General features: G+C 39.1%; 1 protein-coding gene across 12 annotated transcripts in view; it reads right to left on the bottom strand.

Moving 5' to 3' along the window:
• SHANK2 (SH3 and multiple ankyrin repeat domains 2) overlaps positions 1 to 18,806 on the bottom strand; it is a 276,108-nt gene that overhangs the window by 149,334 nt on the left and 107,968 nt on the right. For all 12 annotated transcript variants that reach the window (XM_086894900.1, XM_086894897.1, XM_086894895.1 and 9 more), the window contains one exon: positions 7,907 to 8,020. In XM_086894900.1, the coding sequence (XP_086751026.1) occupies positions 7,907 to 8,020 (114 nt within the window). The remainder of the gene's footprint in view (positions 1 to 7,906; positions 8,021 to 18,806) is intronic.

The following is an 18,806-nucleotide window of genomic DNA, read 5'->3' as shown; positions in this document are numbered from 1 at the left end:
GAGGAGCTTTTCAAAGAGTTCTCAGCCTCTGTTGTCAAGCCTTTTATCTGAACCATTAAAAATCAGAAGGGAAAAAAAGCCCCAATGTGTCATTTAGTGCAGCAGAAAAGGATGACTTATCAACACTTTTGGAATATGCACAGATCTAAGGCTTGCCTTGCTTCTTACTTTTTTTTTAAAGTTGCTTTTAAAAGTGTTGGGTCACGCTAAATGTAATGAATTAGATGAATTATGGCATTTTATTTAATCCTGATAGATAGCCAGAGTGACTCGAACAGAAGTCATGTTGATATAAATTATATATACACAGGTGCATCAGAGAATCTGGGTTACCCAGATAATCCTCCCCAAAATTTCAGGGGAAAAAGAATGAATGTGAAATCAAAGTAAAAGCTATTGCTACTGTCATTTAAGATACTTAAAGAAGGCAAAAAGATCAACTATAGCTGATCATAGGTTCATAAAATATTACAATTTATCACTAATTAAAAAAGCACAACAAAATAAAACAATTAGTATAGAGATGTTAGCATTAAAATATATATTCTTTATGAAATTTGAAATGCTCCACAATTCCAAGAGGTGAAAGCTATGAATTTTTGTCTACTAACAGTCATTAAGATCTAACAGGTTTGTTAAAATTCAAGTAGCTTGAAACAGATTTTCATGAGTTGAAAAAAACATGTTATATGAGTAGTTTCCACAAGAACAACTGGGAATCAAAAAATTAGGTATTACTCCTAGGTTTTTAGCACGTTACAGAACAGGGCTGCTCATGTTCTCCCACAAGCTGAAGTATTCTAGCTTAAACCAATAATTGGGTTTAAATTCCCCAGGAGTTTCCATCACTTCATAAATCATTCACTTCATAGCTTTAACTTTTTGGTGCTTCTACAGTAATTTGTAGCATCTCTGATGTCTCTATCTACTCTCAGACTTGAAAATATTCCATGGGCTGTGATTTTGAACAGAAAATGGGAATGCACCACTTGAAGTAAAAGGAATAAAGCATCACTTTAATGATGTAACAGTAACTCCTTTCCTGAGACATCCCTCAGACTTTGCACTTCTTTGATCTTCTGTGGTGTGACAGATGATTTCTTGAGGGGGAAAAAAAAGTGCAGAAAAAAAACACAAGAGGAAAAACTCAACACCTGCATGTCCGATTTCACACAGCAGCAATCCCAGATGCACTGGAAATGTTGAGTTTCCTACCACGTAACTCTCATTTTATATTGCTATGCAATTTATTTTTAGCCTATTTCAATGCTTTGGAGAGTTGTGCTGCTCCTTTCCAGCTGATTACAGTTATTCCTAAGTGGCTGTTAGCAAGCATGGAAATGGGAGTGAAAGGGATGAAGTACATGTCAGCTGAGCAGCTCAGACAGTAAAATATTATGAATTAAAAATTACTCAGAGATAAGCATGCAGACAGGCTTACATTCTCTACAAGTTCTAGACATGGGCTTGCTTTTTTAAAAATTTGAATAATTTTTTTATGTTTTAGCTTTATGTTGTCCTCAAAACCTGGACAAATGATGAAATTATTATCATGGAATGATTTATTCTGCTCTTCCTGCAAACCAGAGCTGTATCATCATTGGAGAAAGGGGTTGGTAGACTTACTCTTCCCAAGGATTCCAAACAAATCCTAACTCTGTTAGAGTAAGAAATCTCTATTGCCTATTGCTCAGAAGATCAAGACTGAAAAAAGGAAAGGCCTTTCGAGGCACCTTTGGCCAGAGAGAACACCCTGCAGGTTGTGTGGGAAGCAGATGGCTCCCTCCCATAGCCAGCCTGCAGATCAAAACAGCTCTCCAGTTACCTCTGCCTCCTAATTCCCATTATTATTGAGTGATGATTCATTTCAGAGCCTTTTCCCAAACTGCTGTTTATCATTACTGGGAACATGAATGCCTCACTCAGCAAAGCTAAAGTGCAGAAACTTGCTGAGGTTCCTTCTTTGAATTTCCATTACTTGAGACAAAGAAGTGGGGCTGATTTACATCCTCAGCTACAGAGAGCCGTCAGAATTAGTTGATTATTACTGCACCAAGATCCTGTGTCAATTGGGCTTTGTGAGCTGGCATGCCATCAGCACCTCACATCTAGTTTTTTGCATTGATTTTTTTGTTGTTGTTGCTGTTTGGTTGGTTTTTGCAGTTGTTTTTGGAGAGGGGGTTTGTGGGGTTTTTGTTTTTGGGTTTTTGTTTTTTGTTTTTTGTCATTGTTGTTGTTGTTGTTCTTCCAGTATCATTTTTCCACTGATTGATGGAGGAGAATGCAGTTTAAACAGAAATATGGTATATGGCATATTCCTGATCTTTCTAAAGCCTAAATCAGATACAGAATATCTTCATGGATGATGGCTGAGTTGAGTCTTGTCACCCATTCTCATCTTTTAACGGCAGATTTGTCCATGGGAAACATCATGTGGCAGAAAATCACTCATCAAAAGATGAAATTGTTCAAAATCCCATAAGCCATAAGTTGGTTGTGCAAAACACAGAAGCAAGGCAGGAAAGAGTGTTTCAGAGGTCAGAGCTTTACACAACATCATTCAAGGCAGGGGGACTGACTGAACAGTGTCGGACCTATCAGCTTGGGCTCTGGGTACCAGGGTTACAAAGGGATCCCACATTCAGGAGCCTGACTGGGATTACAAAGATATAATGAAGGTGTAATATTCATCCCTTGAGTTTTCAACCCATTTGAAATGGCTGACTTTGCACCACAGCACACTTTTTCAACTGTGAGGCAATCTTGCCTTTTAAATTTGGTTTTAATTTGGGTTTATATTCTTCTCTTGGCCACTCCCTTGGCTGAGTCTAGCCTACACTGTCAAGTCAGAACATGTTTCCCAGCTCTCAGAACTTCTTAGCTCCTTACACTACAGCCATGACAATGTTTGTGATTAACTTTCCCAACAAAAGTATCTTTCCCTCACATACATAAATTTATTTTATATTTCCTCCATTTAGTCCTTCCAGCTGCAGCAATGTTTTTTCCTTAACTGCTGTCCATAACTGCCAAACAGTTTAACTTGCACAATAATTCTATCACAGATACACAGGTACCTCCTACTCAAAGTGAAATCTTGTGGAAGGAGAATTTATCAAAATTTATTATCAAAACCCTTGATGTGCTCATTTGTTAAGACAACATCTCTTCTATCTCATTGAAACCCACCCCTTTCTAGTGGTTTCCAAAATTATTTGTGCATAAAATTTTTCGGAGTTCTAGTAATCACCACAATTTTTCTATTTATTCTTCAGTTGTTTTTCTAGGTAAAAATTAGCCAGAAATGATTGTAACAGATTAAGAATAATTTGTTTAAAAGGATTTTGCTAATCTGGGTTATTTACTAGAGGTAAGTCATTTAGGCTGGATGAAAAGCCGTTTTTTTCTGTGTTTTTTCCCCTTCACTGCTGTGTTTAACACGAAATCATAGAATCAATTATATGGGATAAGGCATATATGGATAGCTATTATGTCCAGACAGCAAATATGGGAAATCAAGACTCCTGTCCTTTTGGAAGGCCGGTACAGATGTCAGCTCCTCAATCCACAGTAAAGCATTTTTCCTTCTTGCAGGAAGGCAAATCCATTTTCTAGCAGCCTGGCTGGCTCTATTGCCTGGGAAGGTGTTGTGCTAATTATAAAAAAGGGATGGTGGAAAAAGGAACAAATCTGGTTTTACTGAATGCACAGGGCGTTTAAAACTAAGGATGTGGAGACCAGAAAATTCTGTGCTCCAGAAACAGCAAAAGGATGTGTTTCATTAACACAGCTTGGACTTGTTTGGTAACTTCTGGGACCGGGAGGGAATGCTGGATAGGGATTGCTGCAGTTTCTGCTTTTAACACCTGTGTACGGTTACACAGGTAAAAAAGAAATTGCAAGGGAACTCTGCTAGTCCTGGGTTGCTGGAAACTCAGGAATAAGGGATACCGAACAAAAGCACAGGCACTGTGCTCAGGAAAGGATTGGACGTGGCACTCAGTCTGGCTGACAGGGTGGTCTTGGTGATCCCTGAGGTCTTTCCTGACCCAAATATTCCATGCCTCTGTTCCACTTTGGACAGGAAATGCCAGTTTGGAGGCCTGGCAGAGCCTGCTGTGACTGGAGGTCACAGGTCCATTGGCAGCACAGGGCCAGGAATGTGCCCTGTGGGTGCTGCCTCCCGTGTGTGCCACAGCCCCCAGGACTGGCACAGCTCAGGCTGCACAAATCGGATCCTTTCCTGGAAAAATGAGCTCTTGAGAACTGCTAATGGTCACAGCAGCCACCTGCCCACATCAGATCTAGTCTGAAATAAACTTCCAGCACTCCTACAGCTACAACAAGGTGTATCCCAAGGCCACAGGATGGAAAACAGCATGAAGGAGGCTATGGAATGAAAACTCATCCTAGGACAATATTAAAAATGAGGCTGGAACTCAAGTAAAGGTGCACTGAGGCTCTTTCAACCAAGAGTTGAAAGACAGCAAGAATCTCTCAGACACGCTGGGTCCACCTTCATTTCAGTATCATTTGTAAAATCCAGGAGTTCTCCAGGCACTTTAGGGAGGGAGGGAGAATAAATGATAAAGTTGGAGTGTAGTTAACTGAATACTTCACCTCAGTTGTGAGCAGATAGCCCTGAATCCTGAATGATTTGGAGAATAAAATCACAAGTGTAACAGTGAGTATTTATGTAGTAAGTCTCTCAAGTTCATGTGTTTGTTCTTTATGATGGAAGAAAAGCACCAGAAACATCTAAATTAAAGCAGGAGAAACTTTTTCTCAAGTTACCCAGAACATTTTAGCAAAAAAAATAATTATATTTTAACATATTTTGGAATAGAAAGATATTTCAGAATGGAATTGGCTCATTACTGAATAATACAAGGTAACTTGTATTATTGTAATGCAGAAAGAGTAAATATGTGACATTTGTATTCTGTGTTTTAGCAGGTAAAAGGCAAGATGATGTGCCAACCTCATCTGAGGGAATACTTCTACTCTCAGAGTAATTCTGGAGAATGTTAAAAACTGTCTACAAATGCTACGCTTTTTAAGACAAGGTAGCACAAAGGTTTTGTCTGTAAGAATTTTTTAAAAGCAGACAGAAGAATTTAGCAAACCATAATAATTATTTTCTTTGTTGTTCCTTTTCCATTGGATCTCAAAATGTCAAGGGAACTCCTTTAGACTGGAAAGCAGGAGGTCCTGTGCTTGCTATTAAAAGGCAAATGAAACAACCTGGATAATTAGGAGCCCATAGGCCTGGCATCAACCCTAGCAAAACAATGGAGCAATCCCTGTAAGTCTCAATTAATGAAGGATTAAAGAAGGGATATAGAATTAATGCCAGTCAATATGATTTTTTTTGGAAAACAGAACCTGCCAAGCTGGCATGGTATCTTTGAAGAGAGCACAGGAACCAGGTGCTGTTCCATCCTGCCCACCTCCAGAGAACAGTTAGGATGGTTCCTTAAAAATTGAACTTTCCTTAGAAGGGAGATTATACATCAGCCTGACATGAAACTGCCCAGTAGTTTTACTGGGCCTGGAGTATTTAATTGGGGTTTGTGTTTTCCAAAAACTATTCCTCTTTCCTTCACTCATGGTGTGCAAATGACAAGCCTCTATTAAACACAATTGTTCAAACAGCAGCAAAGGAAAGCTGCTGGGAGAAATGTTCCTAAGTCTCACTGAAGGGAAAGAACTGTTGCTGTGGTGCTGGTGTGGAAAAGGCTGATTCTGAGCTTCATTTACTCCACATTGAAATGATCTACTTTCTACATCATTATCATAAGAAGTTCTGCTGCTTTGCAAAGACCACAATACAAATTCTTGCAAGTGGCACAAGTTTGTTATGTTTCTCAGCTGATGTTCTTTCAGCAATCCCAGCAGACCTAATTTAATTTCTAATCATTTCACCATGCCTAACACATTTTTCTAAATTACTTCTGCATTTGTACTCAGAGGGAATACTGGCTGATTTTTGCTTATAAAGCTTTCCCTTTTCATTTCCATTGTTTCCTATGCAGAGGGAATGCACAGAGCAACTCTGTGATCAGCTGCTTTCACTCCATGCCGTATTTCAATAATAATACGGCACATATTGTGCATTCCACATATTTCATTTCTCTCCCAGCTCCAGCCTCTATCACATTACTCACAGAAGCACTGAACCTCATTCTGGGCGCTGGACATTTTTTGAGACAGTCCAGCAAAATATGGGAGTGCACAAGTTCACTGCCAGAGAATATGTGTCCCTTTTGTTCCCATTTAATTACATTTTCATCCTTTTTAGAGTAGAAAAATGGCATATTTAAAGCCTTAAGCTATGTTAACATTATTATTCCCTCTGTACCATAAGCAAACAGGAAAACAATAAGAAAGAAAGCAATAGTTATAAATTACAGTAAATGTCTGGTGCTTTGCCAGACACATGGCATAAGTCTTCATAATTTCATGTCAGAAAATTTGTAACATGCTTCTGTTTATATTCTCGTCTTGCTTCCAGATTTCATAATCCTTTTGTTCCTCTTGTGACAATTATTTTCTTAATTTTTGTGTTCCTTTGAATGATCAAAGAAATTCTTGCTCAAAAAAAAATCATAATCCATTAAGGCAGTCCTGTCACATTGTGAATTTGCCTCCTGAAGTAATTCTCAAGGAAGTGTTTAAGGATTTGTGACAATCAAGTTTTGTTACATTTTCTTCAAAATCATTAAAAATATGCAAAACTTATCTTAGAACTTCACTTAATGCCTTCCTCAGAATTCTCTTCAGATTTGGAAACAAATGGACAACTCAAATTTAATGCAGGGTTACTGTACCTACACTGGCCAATTCCAGCCTCAATCTTCCTCTTGTTTAATACCCCTCCATCTCTAAATTCTGACTTTTCTCAAGCCCTTTCAAGAGTTACACTACTGTTTTCTCCTCTGTTCCCAGAGCCTGGATCCATTCTCTCCAAATATTAGATCTGGTTTTGCCTCCTCCTCTTTTCCTCTCTCAAAAGGGAAATAGAAAAGGAAGCACAATCTCTCCACACAGAAAAAAAAAAAAGGATACCTTGCAATTTATAACAACATGCATAAAAGAAAAACCCCTGTAAATTAATGATACAATGCATAAATTTTAGCATATCATCTGTGCAATGCCAGAAGTTCTTAATCAATACAACAGAGATCTAAAAACACATCAATAGCTGATTTCAAACTGCATACACTCCTGGAGAACATTAATTATATTCTCAGAGCTCATTTATAATAAGCTTTTAATTAGAGAGGATGTCCTCACATCTTAATTCTTAAAAGCAGAGAAATGCTGAGATGGTACGCAATTCTTAAAAGAACCTGCTTTAATGTAGATTTCTTTTTCTTTTCTTACACCAGGACTGTAAAGGCTCCTTGCTTAAAGTCACTTTTGGCAATACACTTGTCTGAAAAAGGAGGATTCCATTTCCTTTGTCATCAAGTAAGGATAGGTACGGGATATCCCACTAAAGGATGCCTCCTCTAGCATTCAGGAAAAGGTCAACAGGGCTGTGAACAAGAGCTAAATGACTCCCTCAGATTGGGAGATGACTGGCCGGTTTTTCTTCCCTTATTTAATTGTCTCATTAGACATTCTCCCAGACTTTAGAAAATAAAAAGCAACATAATCCTATACAAAATGTCTGCACACAGCTCTGTGTAAAAGCTTTGCTACTTCCCAGCATAGTTCATCATAAAGTCTATTTGCTTGGACAGTAAAATCTTATCAATAAACCCACCTGTATTTTTAATTCAATAGCTCAGCTTTATCCAATTCCCCCATTTCTAGAAGTGCACAAAGGCCCTGATGTCTCTGTTGGACAGACACGTGGAATTTCTCACATTAAGGTTCAACAGGAGCTTCATGTGATTACCTGGTTTGCTTTCATTTGGTTTGCACTGAACTTCTTCCACACACTCTGCAGGAAACCAGCCAATATGTCCCCGGGTGCTGCCTTCCCAGAATCCACCTTCTCCGATGCTCAGCACTAAACAGGGCAGACACAGGCAGCGTTACACTTTGCCTCCTCACACAAATGCACACTTATTGCATTACACATTCAATAATCACTGAAAACGAGCAAACATTGTGCAAAAACTAATGCTGGTCCCCGCAAAATGGGCACAGAGTAATCTTTAAGCAGGACCCTCTCTACTTAGTCTTTGTAACCACACCCCGAATTTTTTTTTTCAAGTTTCTTTGGCCTTCTCACAAGTGTTTCCATTTTCAGTGTTCTCACTGCTGGATTAATCAAGGATAAATACATGGTGATATCACTGCCAAAAAAGCACTGTCTTCTCTGCTCAAATGAAGTGCTGAACCCAGTATAAAACTGCACCCACACTGAAATGGATTTTAATAATACATATTTTGATATCTCCTGCTTTTCCTGCCTCCTAAAGAAATACGTTATTTGGTTTAGTGGATAGCTCCAGGGATTTGCAATGCAGGTTGAGTAATATGATTTAAGAGTTTGAATACACAGCAAACACTTGAACCTCCCATAGGTGAAATTCACAATGGAGATGCCTTTTGAAACATTTCAATGATTTTTTTCTCAATAGAAGAAAACAACAAAATGGAGGAGAATGATTTGTCAATAGGAGAAAAGGCTTTCATCTGGCACTTCTAATTATCTTGATATTAATTCTAGGACTCAGCAAGGATTGTGACAAAAGCCTGCAGAGCAACAATTTTATTAGTAAGCAACTGGAGGTGAATGATGGTGATGGAAGGACCCTAAATAATTGCTGTGACATTTGAATTGGTATTATAGAAGTTCCTATAAACTACTGTATGTTTACTATATATTAGAAGACTATAAATGTACTTTTACAAAGATGCTGTACATTAATACTGAAACAAAGGTGATGTATCAACAAAAGCAGGCTGATTGGGAATATGGATCAGACTCACAGCACAGGTACTCAGAGCTCTGCCCCAACTACCCCTGCTGGAAATCAAGGCTAATTAGCCCAAATCTATCTCTTTGCTAAAGGATTCCAGTACCTGGGATACTGCCTCTGTAGGGTATTTCAGAGCAGGAGGGACATAAAGGAGAGGTGCTTTGATGGTTTCCAATACCAGCACTTCTGGCGCTGTTAAAACCTTGCCAGGCTTTAAAATCCCAGTCCCTGCCTGGCTGCAATTGAACTCGGGATCAGTGCAGCTGCTGTGACTCAGGGGCACTGAAGCTGAACTTGATTTGCACTAGTACAGAGCAGGATGAAAATTAAATCAATCAGAGCCCCAAAAAAAGTTTTTAAAAAAAAATTAAAATTCTTGGTAATGTGAAAGCAGTCTGGCTTGAGACACCAACATGTGTAAAACTGCATTTGAAAGTAAATGTTTACCAGGGTTTTTATAAATGCAACCCTGAGCTATTTGTGGTATCACATGGCCGTCTATTAACAGAGACATTTGACAGCAAAATGTTTATAAATATGTCACTTTTAAGTCTTTTAATGTAGTATATTCCAAGAGACAGATTCCATGAACTGCACATTTACACACCACTCCAGTAAGAAGTTCATATTAAACATCTATTAAGGAAAAATCCTACACCTGGATGGATCCCAAATGCACAATTTGTCAAGCAACTTTCTAGCATATATGAGGAAACCTGTAACTCCTATAAACCTAGCAAGTTAAAGGATACTGGGGGAGGGCTCTGAACTTGGATGACACCAACAACTCTACATTGAAAATTGAGCTGAATAAAAAAAAATGGTAGCATATCTTTTTTTAAAAAATAAAAACATGGGGCATAATTAATGAAAAAATATGTTGCTGTATTCTAGGTGTTGTTGAAAATGTTTCAAGCCTGTGCATATTAACTAACACATATTGTCCATCTGATAATTCAGTGTTACAAAAAACACTCCCTGATCATCCATCTAATATAAATGGGGAATTCAGCAGCTTCCAATACATTTTTAACAATGTAACCTCTGCTCATGTAAGAATGCATTTCTTTGATATCTTATAAATTAAAAGCTAGACTTGCCAATACATCAAGCAATATATCCAATTTATTAATTTGTTCGATAGGAGGGTGAGCAAGGACAGCACTGGGTGCGGAGGTTCTCTGCCCTAAGCAATGCACAAATTCAGGTCTCTTATACCATTCTAGGTACTTCTCTTCCTCAAATTTTCAGTTATTTTCTACTTGCTTTTCTTCATAATAAGCAGTTGTGGTTTTTGAAGATCTGTTTGGGAAGTGGTCCGAGATGGTCTTCTGATGTCCCTCCAGCCTCCCATACTTCTTTTAAAATATCTTTTTACCACTAGCATTATTTTTGTTTATACAGTTTGTTTAAGCAAGCATATATATTCTGTTAATCAGCACACATTTTACAACCCTTCTTTCAGTCATTTCACAACCTAAAGCTAGCATGTCTAAAAATTGTCTTCATAGGGCCTCTTCCTCAGTTATTACAAACTCAAAGTCAGCATATTTCAAAATGCCTTTGTAGAGCCTCTCAGCTCATGTTAGTCCTACTTCCCCTTTTTAAGTGATTAAAAATTCTTCCATACTCAAAAAAAAACCCATTTATAGCTTGTACAAAGGATAGTTTGAAACTTATACTACAAAGTAGTTCAAAGCTTATCTTAATTACTAGCAAGTAATTACAATTTTGTTGTTAAAACAAACTGTTAGCTAAAAGTTTACTATTATATAGTTACCTTGTTAAACCTTACTTCCATGCCTTACTTTCGCTGATTCTTAAATCTCTTCTTTTAATAATCCCATGGTCTCTGTCCACATTGCCCACAGACACACATACGTAGGTGGGTGCTATTTGATTGACATGAATCACAACCTGATTTCTCACAGATATAAGGAACCGGGAAAACTTAATAATCTATATGTATATATTAGAATTATTGTAGAATCCTACTGTACATTGGTTTAACTTCAGTCATAAAAGACAGTGTAGGACTCCAGCCAAAAAAAATTTCCAAATGTGAGACAGTGAAAGAGTCCTACTGCCAGTAATTAACTGCTTTTTTTTGTTGTTGTTGTTGTTTTAATTTGAGGGGAATTTTCAGCCCTGAATCTCAGTCCTGATTTCACTACACAAACTGGCAATATGCTCAGAACAAAAACTATTTAGATGTTGAGACAGACTTCCCTAATTTGGTATTTTATTAATCTGTCAGATCCGCTGACACTCCAAACTGCACAGATATTTCCAGCTCTAGAAGGAGAGAGGCACTGTAAGGAGGAAGTTGAGTATTTCAAACCCATGGAGTGCTTTCATGTGTTTGTGCCAGTAGCAGCTGATGCAAATCAACACTTTGGGGAAAAGAAATTTTCCTTGGAAGTCTGTCTGTGAATACAGGGTGAAAAGGGATTCCTACAGAGCAGAACCAGACCCAGTTTAGCCCATTATTACATGAATTATTGAGTATCAGCCATCACTAACAGCCAGAGCAAAGGAAAAACGTGTGTAGTCCTGCCTGAAGACATAACATCCATGGAAAAGAGGTGGAAGGGTGAAATGAGTGCTGCTGGAATGCAGGCAGCCTTCAGCATTCTGGGAAAAAGCTCATGCTGGGAGCCAGGATAAGGAAAAGCCTGCTGGAGCTGCAAGAGGCACAAGGATGGCACAAGAGGCAAATGAGGGACAGCCCTGGGTTCAGCTGATGTGCAGAGACAGACAAATTGTTGGGGATATGGAGGACAAACTCATATTCCAACGTAGAGGTTGAGCCCTACATGGTTCTGCATCTCCTAAAACCTTGAAATGATCCTCATCCCTCTCACGTGGTGCCATTAATAAGAAATTCTGCAGCACGAGCCAAGGCCATAATAAAATATAGATCTATAAAAACTGGCAACACTTCACTCACTCCAATGCGAAGAACTTAAAGGATAAGTAGAAAAATGTAATTTATCTATTGTACCCATGAATGCTTTTTTTAGAATGAGGCCTTAATCTCTATCTTTCCTCTCCCAATAGTGTTTAAGAGACTTGCTGTAACAGATAGTTTCTTACCAGCAAGAGATTTTTCTACTCAATGTTTTCCCTGCTGATGGACAAAAGAGTGGTAAACCAAAGGATAACTTTCCCAAAATTAATAATAAGGTCTGCTAATTTTCAATGGTTTTCCCCCTTTTCTTTTGGTAAAATCAAAAGGTGTGGCTGCTATGGCAAGAGCAGGTCAGAGGCTTTTCACACACAACCTGAATTAAAAAAAGAATCTGATGTTGTAAGAGTGAAATAAAGGTTCTTGTAACATCAGGAATCCTGGGACATCTTTTCACAGTGAAAGTGTGGTTTAAAAAAGGACTTGGATCCAATTATATGAACAAAACTGCAAAGCAAAATTGGATAAGCACCAAACAACCGGATAACAGAAAAACATAGATAAGCAGGTGCCAATCAGGAGCTCGTATTTTAATGTCTTGAAAGCATTACACTTAAAATCAGCAAGATTCTTCCAGAAAATTATATATATCAAATATTTTACTACAGTATACATTATAAAATTAGTAGAATAGAGCATAGAATGCTTTGTCTCTTGGAAATTTAAGTCTATTGGCAATGTATATATTGTATTTATATTAATATAACATACTAATCTTAATTACTCAATAGACTATAAAAATTATTTTAATCAAAAGAACGTAGAATTTGTATCCTCCCGCATTACAGCTCCCTCCATGCCTCAACAAGAAATGAAAGCAATTTTCCCAACAAATTATGGTGACTACTATTTCTAAATTCCTTGTGATACTGAAATGCCCAGGAGTGAATTATTCCAGGCAGCCTTATTTGCAAAAATGCCAAGGAAATTTAAAGCCAAATTCAATTCAGGCCAATGTCTTTACAGCTGTTACAGGATGTACCTAAAATGTCTTTGTAATATCTAAATCAATTTTTAGTGCTTGGATAAACTGCGTTCTTCTTTATTGGGAAAATAAATAATCATATGGACTGGGAATAAATAATCATATGGACATGTTCTGGGAAAAAAGAACATTTCTGAACCAGCAGAAAAAAAAAGAAAAATCAACAGAATGACAGTAAAGTTGGAAATCCATTTAAAAAAAAAAAAAAAAAATTAACAGCTGAACCATCCTGCACTGGGTTTGTGTCCTGAGGCAAAAATCATCTAGGTTTTCTTCTTTGAAATACAGGACATTTTTAATTTCTAATTGGTAGAAACATAACTTTTTTTTTTTTTTTCTTTTTTTTTTAGAAATAATTAACATTGTGATTTAGGCTTTTCCCTTGCTCAAATGTCTGTTGTCTGATGTAAATGTTCAGAATTATTTGTCTTTGGCAGGAGAGCTTCTAAATGACACACAATCTATGCAGGAATACTTATTGGAGGCTGTGGTGTCTCATCCCTGGATGTGTCTAAAGGCTGGGATTGGGACTGGGTGATCCTTAAGGTCCATCCCAACCCCTAAAAACATCCTGATTCCATGATTCTTTGATGAAAGCAAACTGCATACAACATCAATGAAGGTCAGCACAAGTTACAACTTAATCTTGCTCTCCGTTAAAGACAGGGATTTTTCTGACTGTTTCTCGGCCCCTCCTGGCTCCTGACAGCAATCCCTCCCTCCCTCCCTCCCTGTGAGGGATGCTGTGAGCAGGATCTGGCTGTTCTGCCGTATGGGCAGGCTGGTTCTGGCTCCCAAAGACGTCATCAACAGAACCTGAGGTCAAAGCAGCAGGAGTGGGGAGGAACTCAGTGCCCCACACCCTGCTGCCAGGCACCAGGAGGATTCCAGCACACACACCAGTCCCTGCCCCCCAGCTGCCACCCAGGAGACCTTCCTGTGCACTCCACCAACAGTCTGGAAGGGAAGCCTTGTATATCTGCAATTAATGATTCTGGCTAACTGACCTGAGAGTCAGACTGGACTGTGGCCCTACAGACATTTCCTGTGGGAGAGAAGGAAATGCAGCAGTTCTTTCCCTGCTTATGGGAGCTGACCAAACTAGGGAGATAATGCAGAGATCCTGACTTGAAACATCTCTTCACCTTTTCTCAGCTCTGCTTTCTCAGGAAAAGAAACAGTGCAAACACCTCAGGAAAAGAACCTCAGGGTGAGAAGAGGACTGGGGCTACTAACAGAGCAACCACTCCCTATGTCAAACCTACAAATACAATAAGCTGCACATAATCCTCTAAATCTGAGGAAATATGGCTCAGCTGAAATAGAACTGAGTGAGCTGTGCTGTTCAACATTTGGCCCTCTGTGGGAGCTTTTTCCCCTTACCAAAAATTTTCTATGTATATCATCTTTTCCCTGTTATTTAGGTGTCTAGGAAACAGTTTTGAGAAAGTGAAGGAGAGATGAGAACAGTGTGAGAAATCAATCTGCACTGATTTGAGTTTTGGTCAGAAATCAAACATTGCAAAAAAATCCACCCACTGATCCCCAGCTCTGTTGAGAAAGGTGCAGTCAGAGTCAAGTTTGCTCTTCTCCACAGTGATGCCCGAACTTGAAATCAGGGGAATTCAGAGAGAATTAATGGAGAAGGGGCTCCAAGCCAACCTAGGTGCAGAGTCTGTAGTGTTGTGTTGCACCACACTGGTGCACTCACAGCTCCTCTCCGACTCCTGGTGCTCCCTTTCCCGACTATTCCAGGCCAGTTGCTGACTACTCAAGAAAGGATATGTTAAAGTAGCCAAGCACAATGACAGTGAGGATTTGTCATTACATCCTGATCCCTTCCCAGGGCCTCTGACAGCAAAGGGAACTCTCCTGCTGGAGTAGGAGCAACTCTGGGTCATTGTTACATTTTGATAGCACCACTCTGTCCAGCTCTTCAGGCACAAGCAGCTTAAAGGAATGAATTATGATAGGACCTGTGATGAGCCATAACTTATCATGTTAAGAACTGAAATCAAACCAAGTCAGGACAGACCAGTGACCCTGGGTAAGATTAATATTCCATTTCACATTCATTTCATCCTCCGTGTGAAAGAGCAGCTGAACAATACCTTGCAAACTTCTTAAGTTCAATTTTGCTGCCACACTTAGCCACACAAGGTACAAAATGCTCTTGAAGAAACTGAACAGCCTTTCTGAGGCTCTTCCCTTCCCAGGATTTTGTTTACTAATCTAACAAGTGCAAAAGCTCGGGAGACCAACTTTTCTCCTGCCCACAAGCACTGTCTGTTGGCAGCATCTTTGAGCACAGCAGGGGTTTAATAATCTTTCTTCTTCAAAATGACTTACAAGTGGATTTCACAAGAAATGAAAATGTTAGTGATATATTTGGATTGCCCTGCTGGCTGAGATCACACTGAAATAAAAGCAGAGTCACAAGGGTCAATATTTCTGATGCACAGAACTACTGACTTCCAGCCCAGAGCAGATGCTTGAGCTGCTGCTACTGAGTTGCTCCTGCTCCTCTGACCCCGAGGAATGGAGCTGAGAGCTGAATTTGGGTTTACCACAACCCTTCTGTGATGTGCACACTGTGCCTGCACCGGAGGAATCTCGGAGGGCTCATGGAAAAGTCTGTTGGAGCATATTTGAGATACTGAAATAACTCCCTGTTTTTCCAGACACTGGGCACCAGAAAAGGCTGAGAGAGTTGGGGCGGGGGGTGAGCCTAGAAAAAAGAAGGATCTGGGGAGACCATGAAAAACAAAGCTGTGAGCAGAGTGAGACTTCAAAAGTTCTTAAAGTATTTGAATCAGGTTTTTTCTTTCTAAGTCAGTGAAGGATGTGCATTTTAGGTATTTTTTAATATAACCCAGATGCTGAAAACAATTCTGATTGTTTAGTTTTCAAGTGACCAGAGCATGTCTACACCTGGAACTCAGACCTGTTACCTTCCCAAAAATCTTCTCTATTGCTTTATCTTCATAGCCAAGAAAACTGCTAATTTGCTCACAAAGAATTTTTTGAGTATTGCATTCTCTGAGTTTTTCTGTCAAAGAGATCACTTGATTTACAGTGCAAGAGTTCAATTTAGGAACACAAAACCTGATTCAAATTAATTTTACAGATATTTTATACATGTTTGTGTGCATTTGGATTATGGCAGACTTATTGCTATGGACTTTTAGATACAGAAGGAAGAAAGAAACAAGATATATAAAAACAAAATATTAGAAGTGTTCCAGTGAGGAATCAAACTAGCTCTCCTTCATTTATGTGAAAACATAAGATTAGGGCAGTTCTGGTATAAATAAAGATATCAGATTTATTTTTGCAAGCAGCCATGGCTCTTCTCTCATGAGTGGCAGACACACAAATGATGTCAGTGTGTATGACTAACAACTAAAAATATAGCAGGTATTTTTGTACAGGCTACGTAATATCCTATTAATACAAGACCATTTTGTTTAGTTTACATTTTCTTTGAACCTTGCCCATTCACAGATTTCTCTAAGCAGTTTCTTTATATCACACACTGTGGACTATTGTCACTCATGCTTTTCTACCAGTTTTAGAAAGAAAAAAAACACAACCCTGCTTCATCTCCATCTGATGAAAACACTTTTCATCAAGAGTTTAGGAATTCATCCCTCTCCGTGACCCTTCTAATTCTGCCAAGTTAAAAAAGAAAATCCATAAAAACATTTCCCAAGTAATCCCTTTCTCTAATATGTTGTTCTGGGTTTTTATCCCTACAATAAATGCCTTGCTACATCTTTGCTGTGATTAGTCTCATGGGATGTACTCGTGATAAGCATCTCCCTGGCATCAGGCTGAACACAGGGCATAATCCCACAGCCAATGCCAGGCCATGTTTGAGTTCCCCAAAGCAACCCAAGGGCCAGGACTTGGGCATCAGTGTCTTATACAGAACAGTGCAGTCGCCAAGCTGGCAGAGGAGAGGGAGCAAGACAAAGCTTTTCCCTTTCTCAGTGAGGCTGTCTTCAGAGTGAAGGGAAAATTGAATTCCATGGGGTTTAATATTCTCCCACTTCCTCCAAACACTGCACAGAGTAAGTCACTAAACCCAAACAGGCTGACTGGGCCATGGTCTTGCTAAGTGAGTCTGTAAAAGACATAAAATACATCCAGTACCAAGAATTCCTGCTCAGAGAGAGGAAAAAAAGCAGGATCTCCTTATAGTCAGCAGTTCTGGCACTCCCACAGCACTTAGGACTCCAAGTTCTACTGCATGTCCTTTTGGAGGATGGAGAAGGAGCCCATCCTGCTCACATGGAGTAATTTTTTTAAACATAACAGAATCCTGGAATAGTTTAGGTTGGAAGGGACCTTCAAGATCATCTTGTTCCAACCTTCTTGCAGTGAAAGGGACACCTTCCACTATCTCAGATTGCTCCAAGCTCCGTCCAGCCTGGGCGTGGACACTTCCAGGGATGGGGCAGCCACAGCTTCTCTGGGCCACCTTTGCCAGGGCTTCACCTCCTTCCAATGAAGAATTTCTTCCCCAAATCTAGTCTAAATCCACCATCTTTCAGTTCAAAGCCATTGCTTCTTGTCCTACCACTACACTTATTCTCTAGCAATAATTACATTTTGACTGAAACAGGGACGGGAATCCAGATTTAATTGGACCTGGATTTTTGGCACAAAAAGTTTGAGCAGTTTCTTTAATACTGTTACACAACGGAGACCTCTTTAAAGCACCACTGTTTTTTCCCCTGCAGTCTTTGTTCTCTCCATGACCTTGCCGTGTTCATTCTGACATATTTTTTGCTGCAGCTGAGAAACCATTGACATGGTAACACGAAATAGGATTTGATCTTGTTCTGGAAGTTTTCCCTTTGATTAGCTCTGGGAGCCTGTCACACACTGTTCCAGCTCTGCCATGCAAACAGCCTTAAATTACATTTCACAAGGTTTCATCCTTAGGAGTAACACTGACAATCCCCATGTTCACTTGTTCTTCTCCCAAATCCTCTCCAAAAGCAGGCTGACAAGTATGGAAACCTCGCCAGACTTTGCTGTAGCAAAGTTCTCTAAAATGCTTTAAAACAAATGGACCTAGAAAAACTCTGCCATATTTCAATTCTATGTGCAAATCAGATTCTTGAAGCTGAAAAAATAATCCCTGCAGAAATTATTTGATGTGTGATGGGCACATCCCCCTTTTAATGACAATAATAATTAATGTATTGTTTTCAATAAACTGACATTTTCCCCACAAAGAAAAACCTCAGCCATAATTCCATTTTTAATTTCAGTATTTAGATTGGTCCCCAAGATCATTGGTCTCACATTTAGACTACATCATTATATGAAAATATGAGAAGTGGACTAATTCCTTCCTGCAATATTTTCCAGTGACTGTCATAATAACTTAGAACCAAGGGCTCCTGAATTAATTTTTCAAAAACATTAAACACTTCATTGAAACTTAAGTCCTTTATTCTGGGATTATTTTTGCATAGAATAGTTTCGAAACCTAATGTAAACCATCTGCCAGGTAGTGAATGCCTCTAAAATACTCAGCATTCCAGGCAACCTGTTGCAGTGTTTCCTCTTTTGCCAGGAAACACGATTTCTGTCTTGTCTTTTCCCAAAGCTGCCCAGAGTTGTCTTATCCTCATGAGAAGAACCTGTGTTGTTGATATTCAGTCCTCTACATAAACAAAATATTCCTGCATCCTTAAATCCAACAGCACAATTGAACATCTCTGTGTCCAGCACCTGCCATGGAACAGCCACTCATTTCTTGTCCACTGACACCTGTCAGATGTCTGTGAACACAGAGTGGAGGAAGTTATTTAGTACTCCCCAAACTTCATCCTAGTTCTTGTGCACCATGAGATCATAATCACTGCTTCCTACCTGATCAGGGAACAACCTTGAGAAC

This window comes from Cyanistes caeruleus, chromosome 6, assembly GCF_971803275.1.
Source record: "Cyanistes caeruleus chromosome 6, bCyaCae1.hap1.1, whole genome shotgun sequence".
In the NCBI taxonomy this organism is placed as follows: Eukaryota; Metazoa; Chordata; class Aves; order Passeriformes; family Paridae; genus Cyanistes; species Cyanistes caeruleus.
The sequence above is the reverse complement of the archived record's forward strand: the minus strand, read 5'-3'. Positions and strand labels throughout refer to the sequence as shown.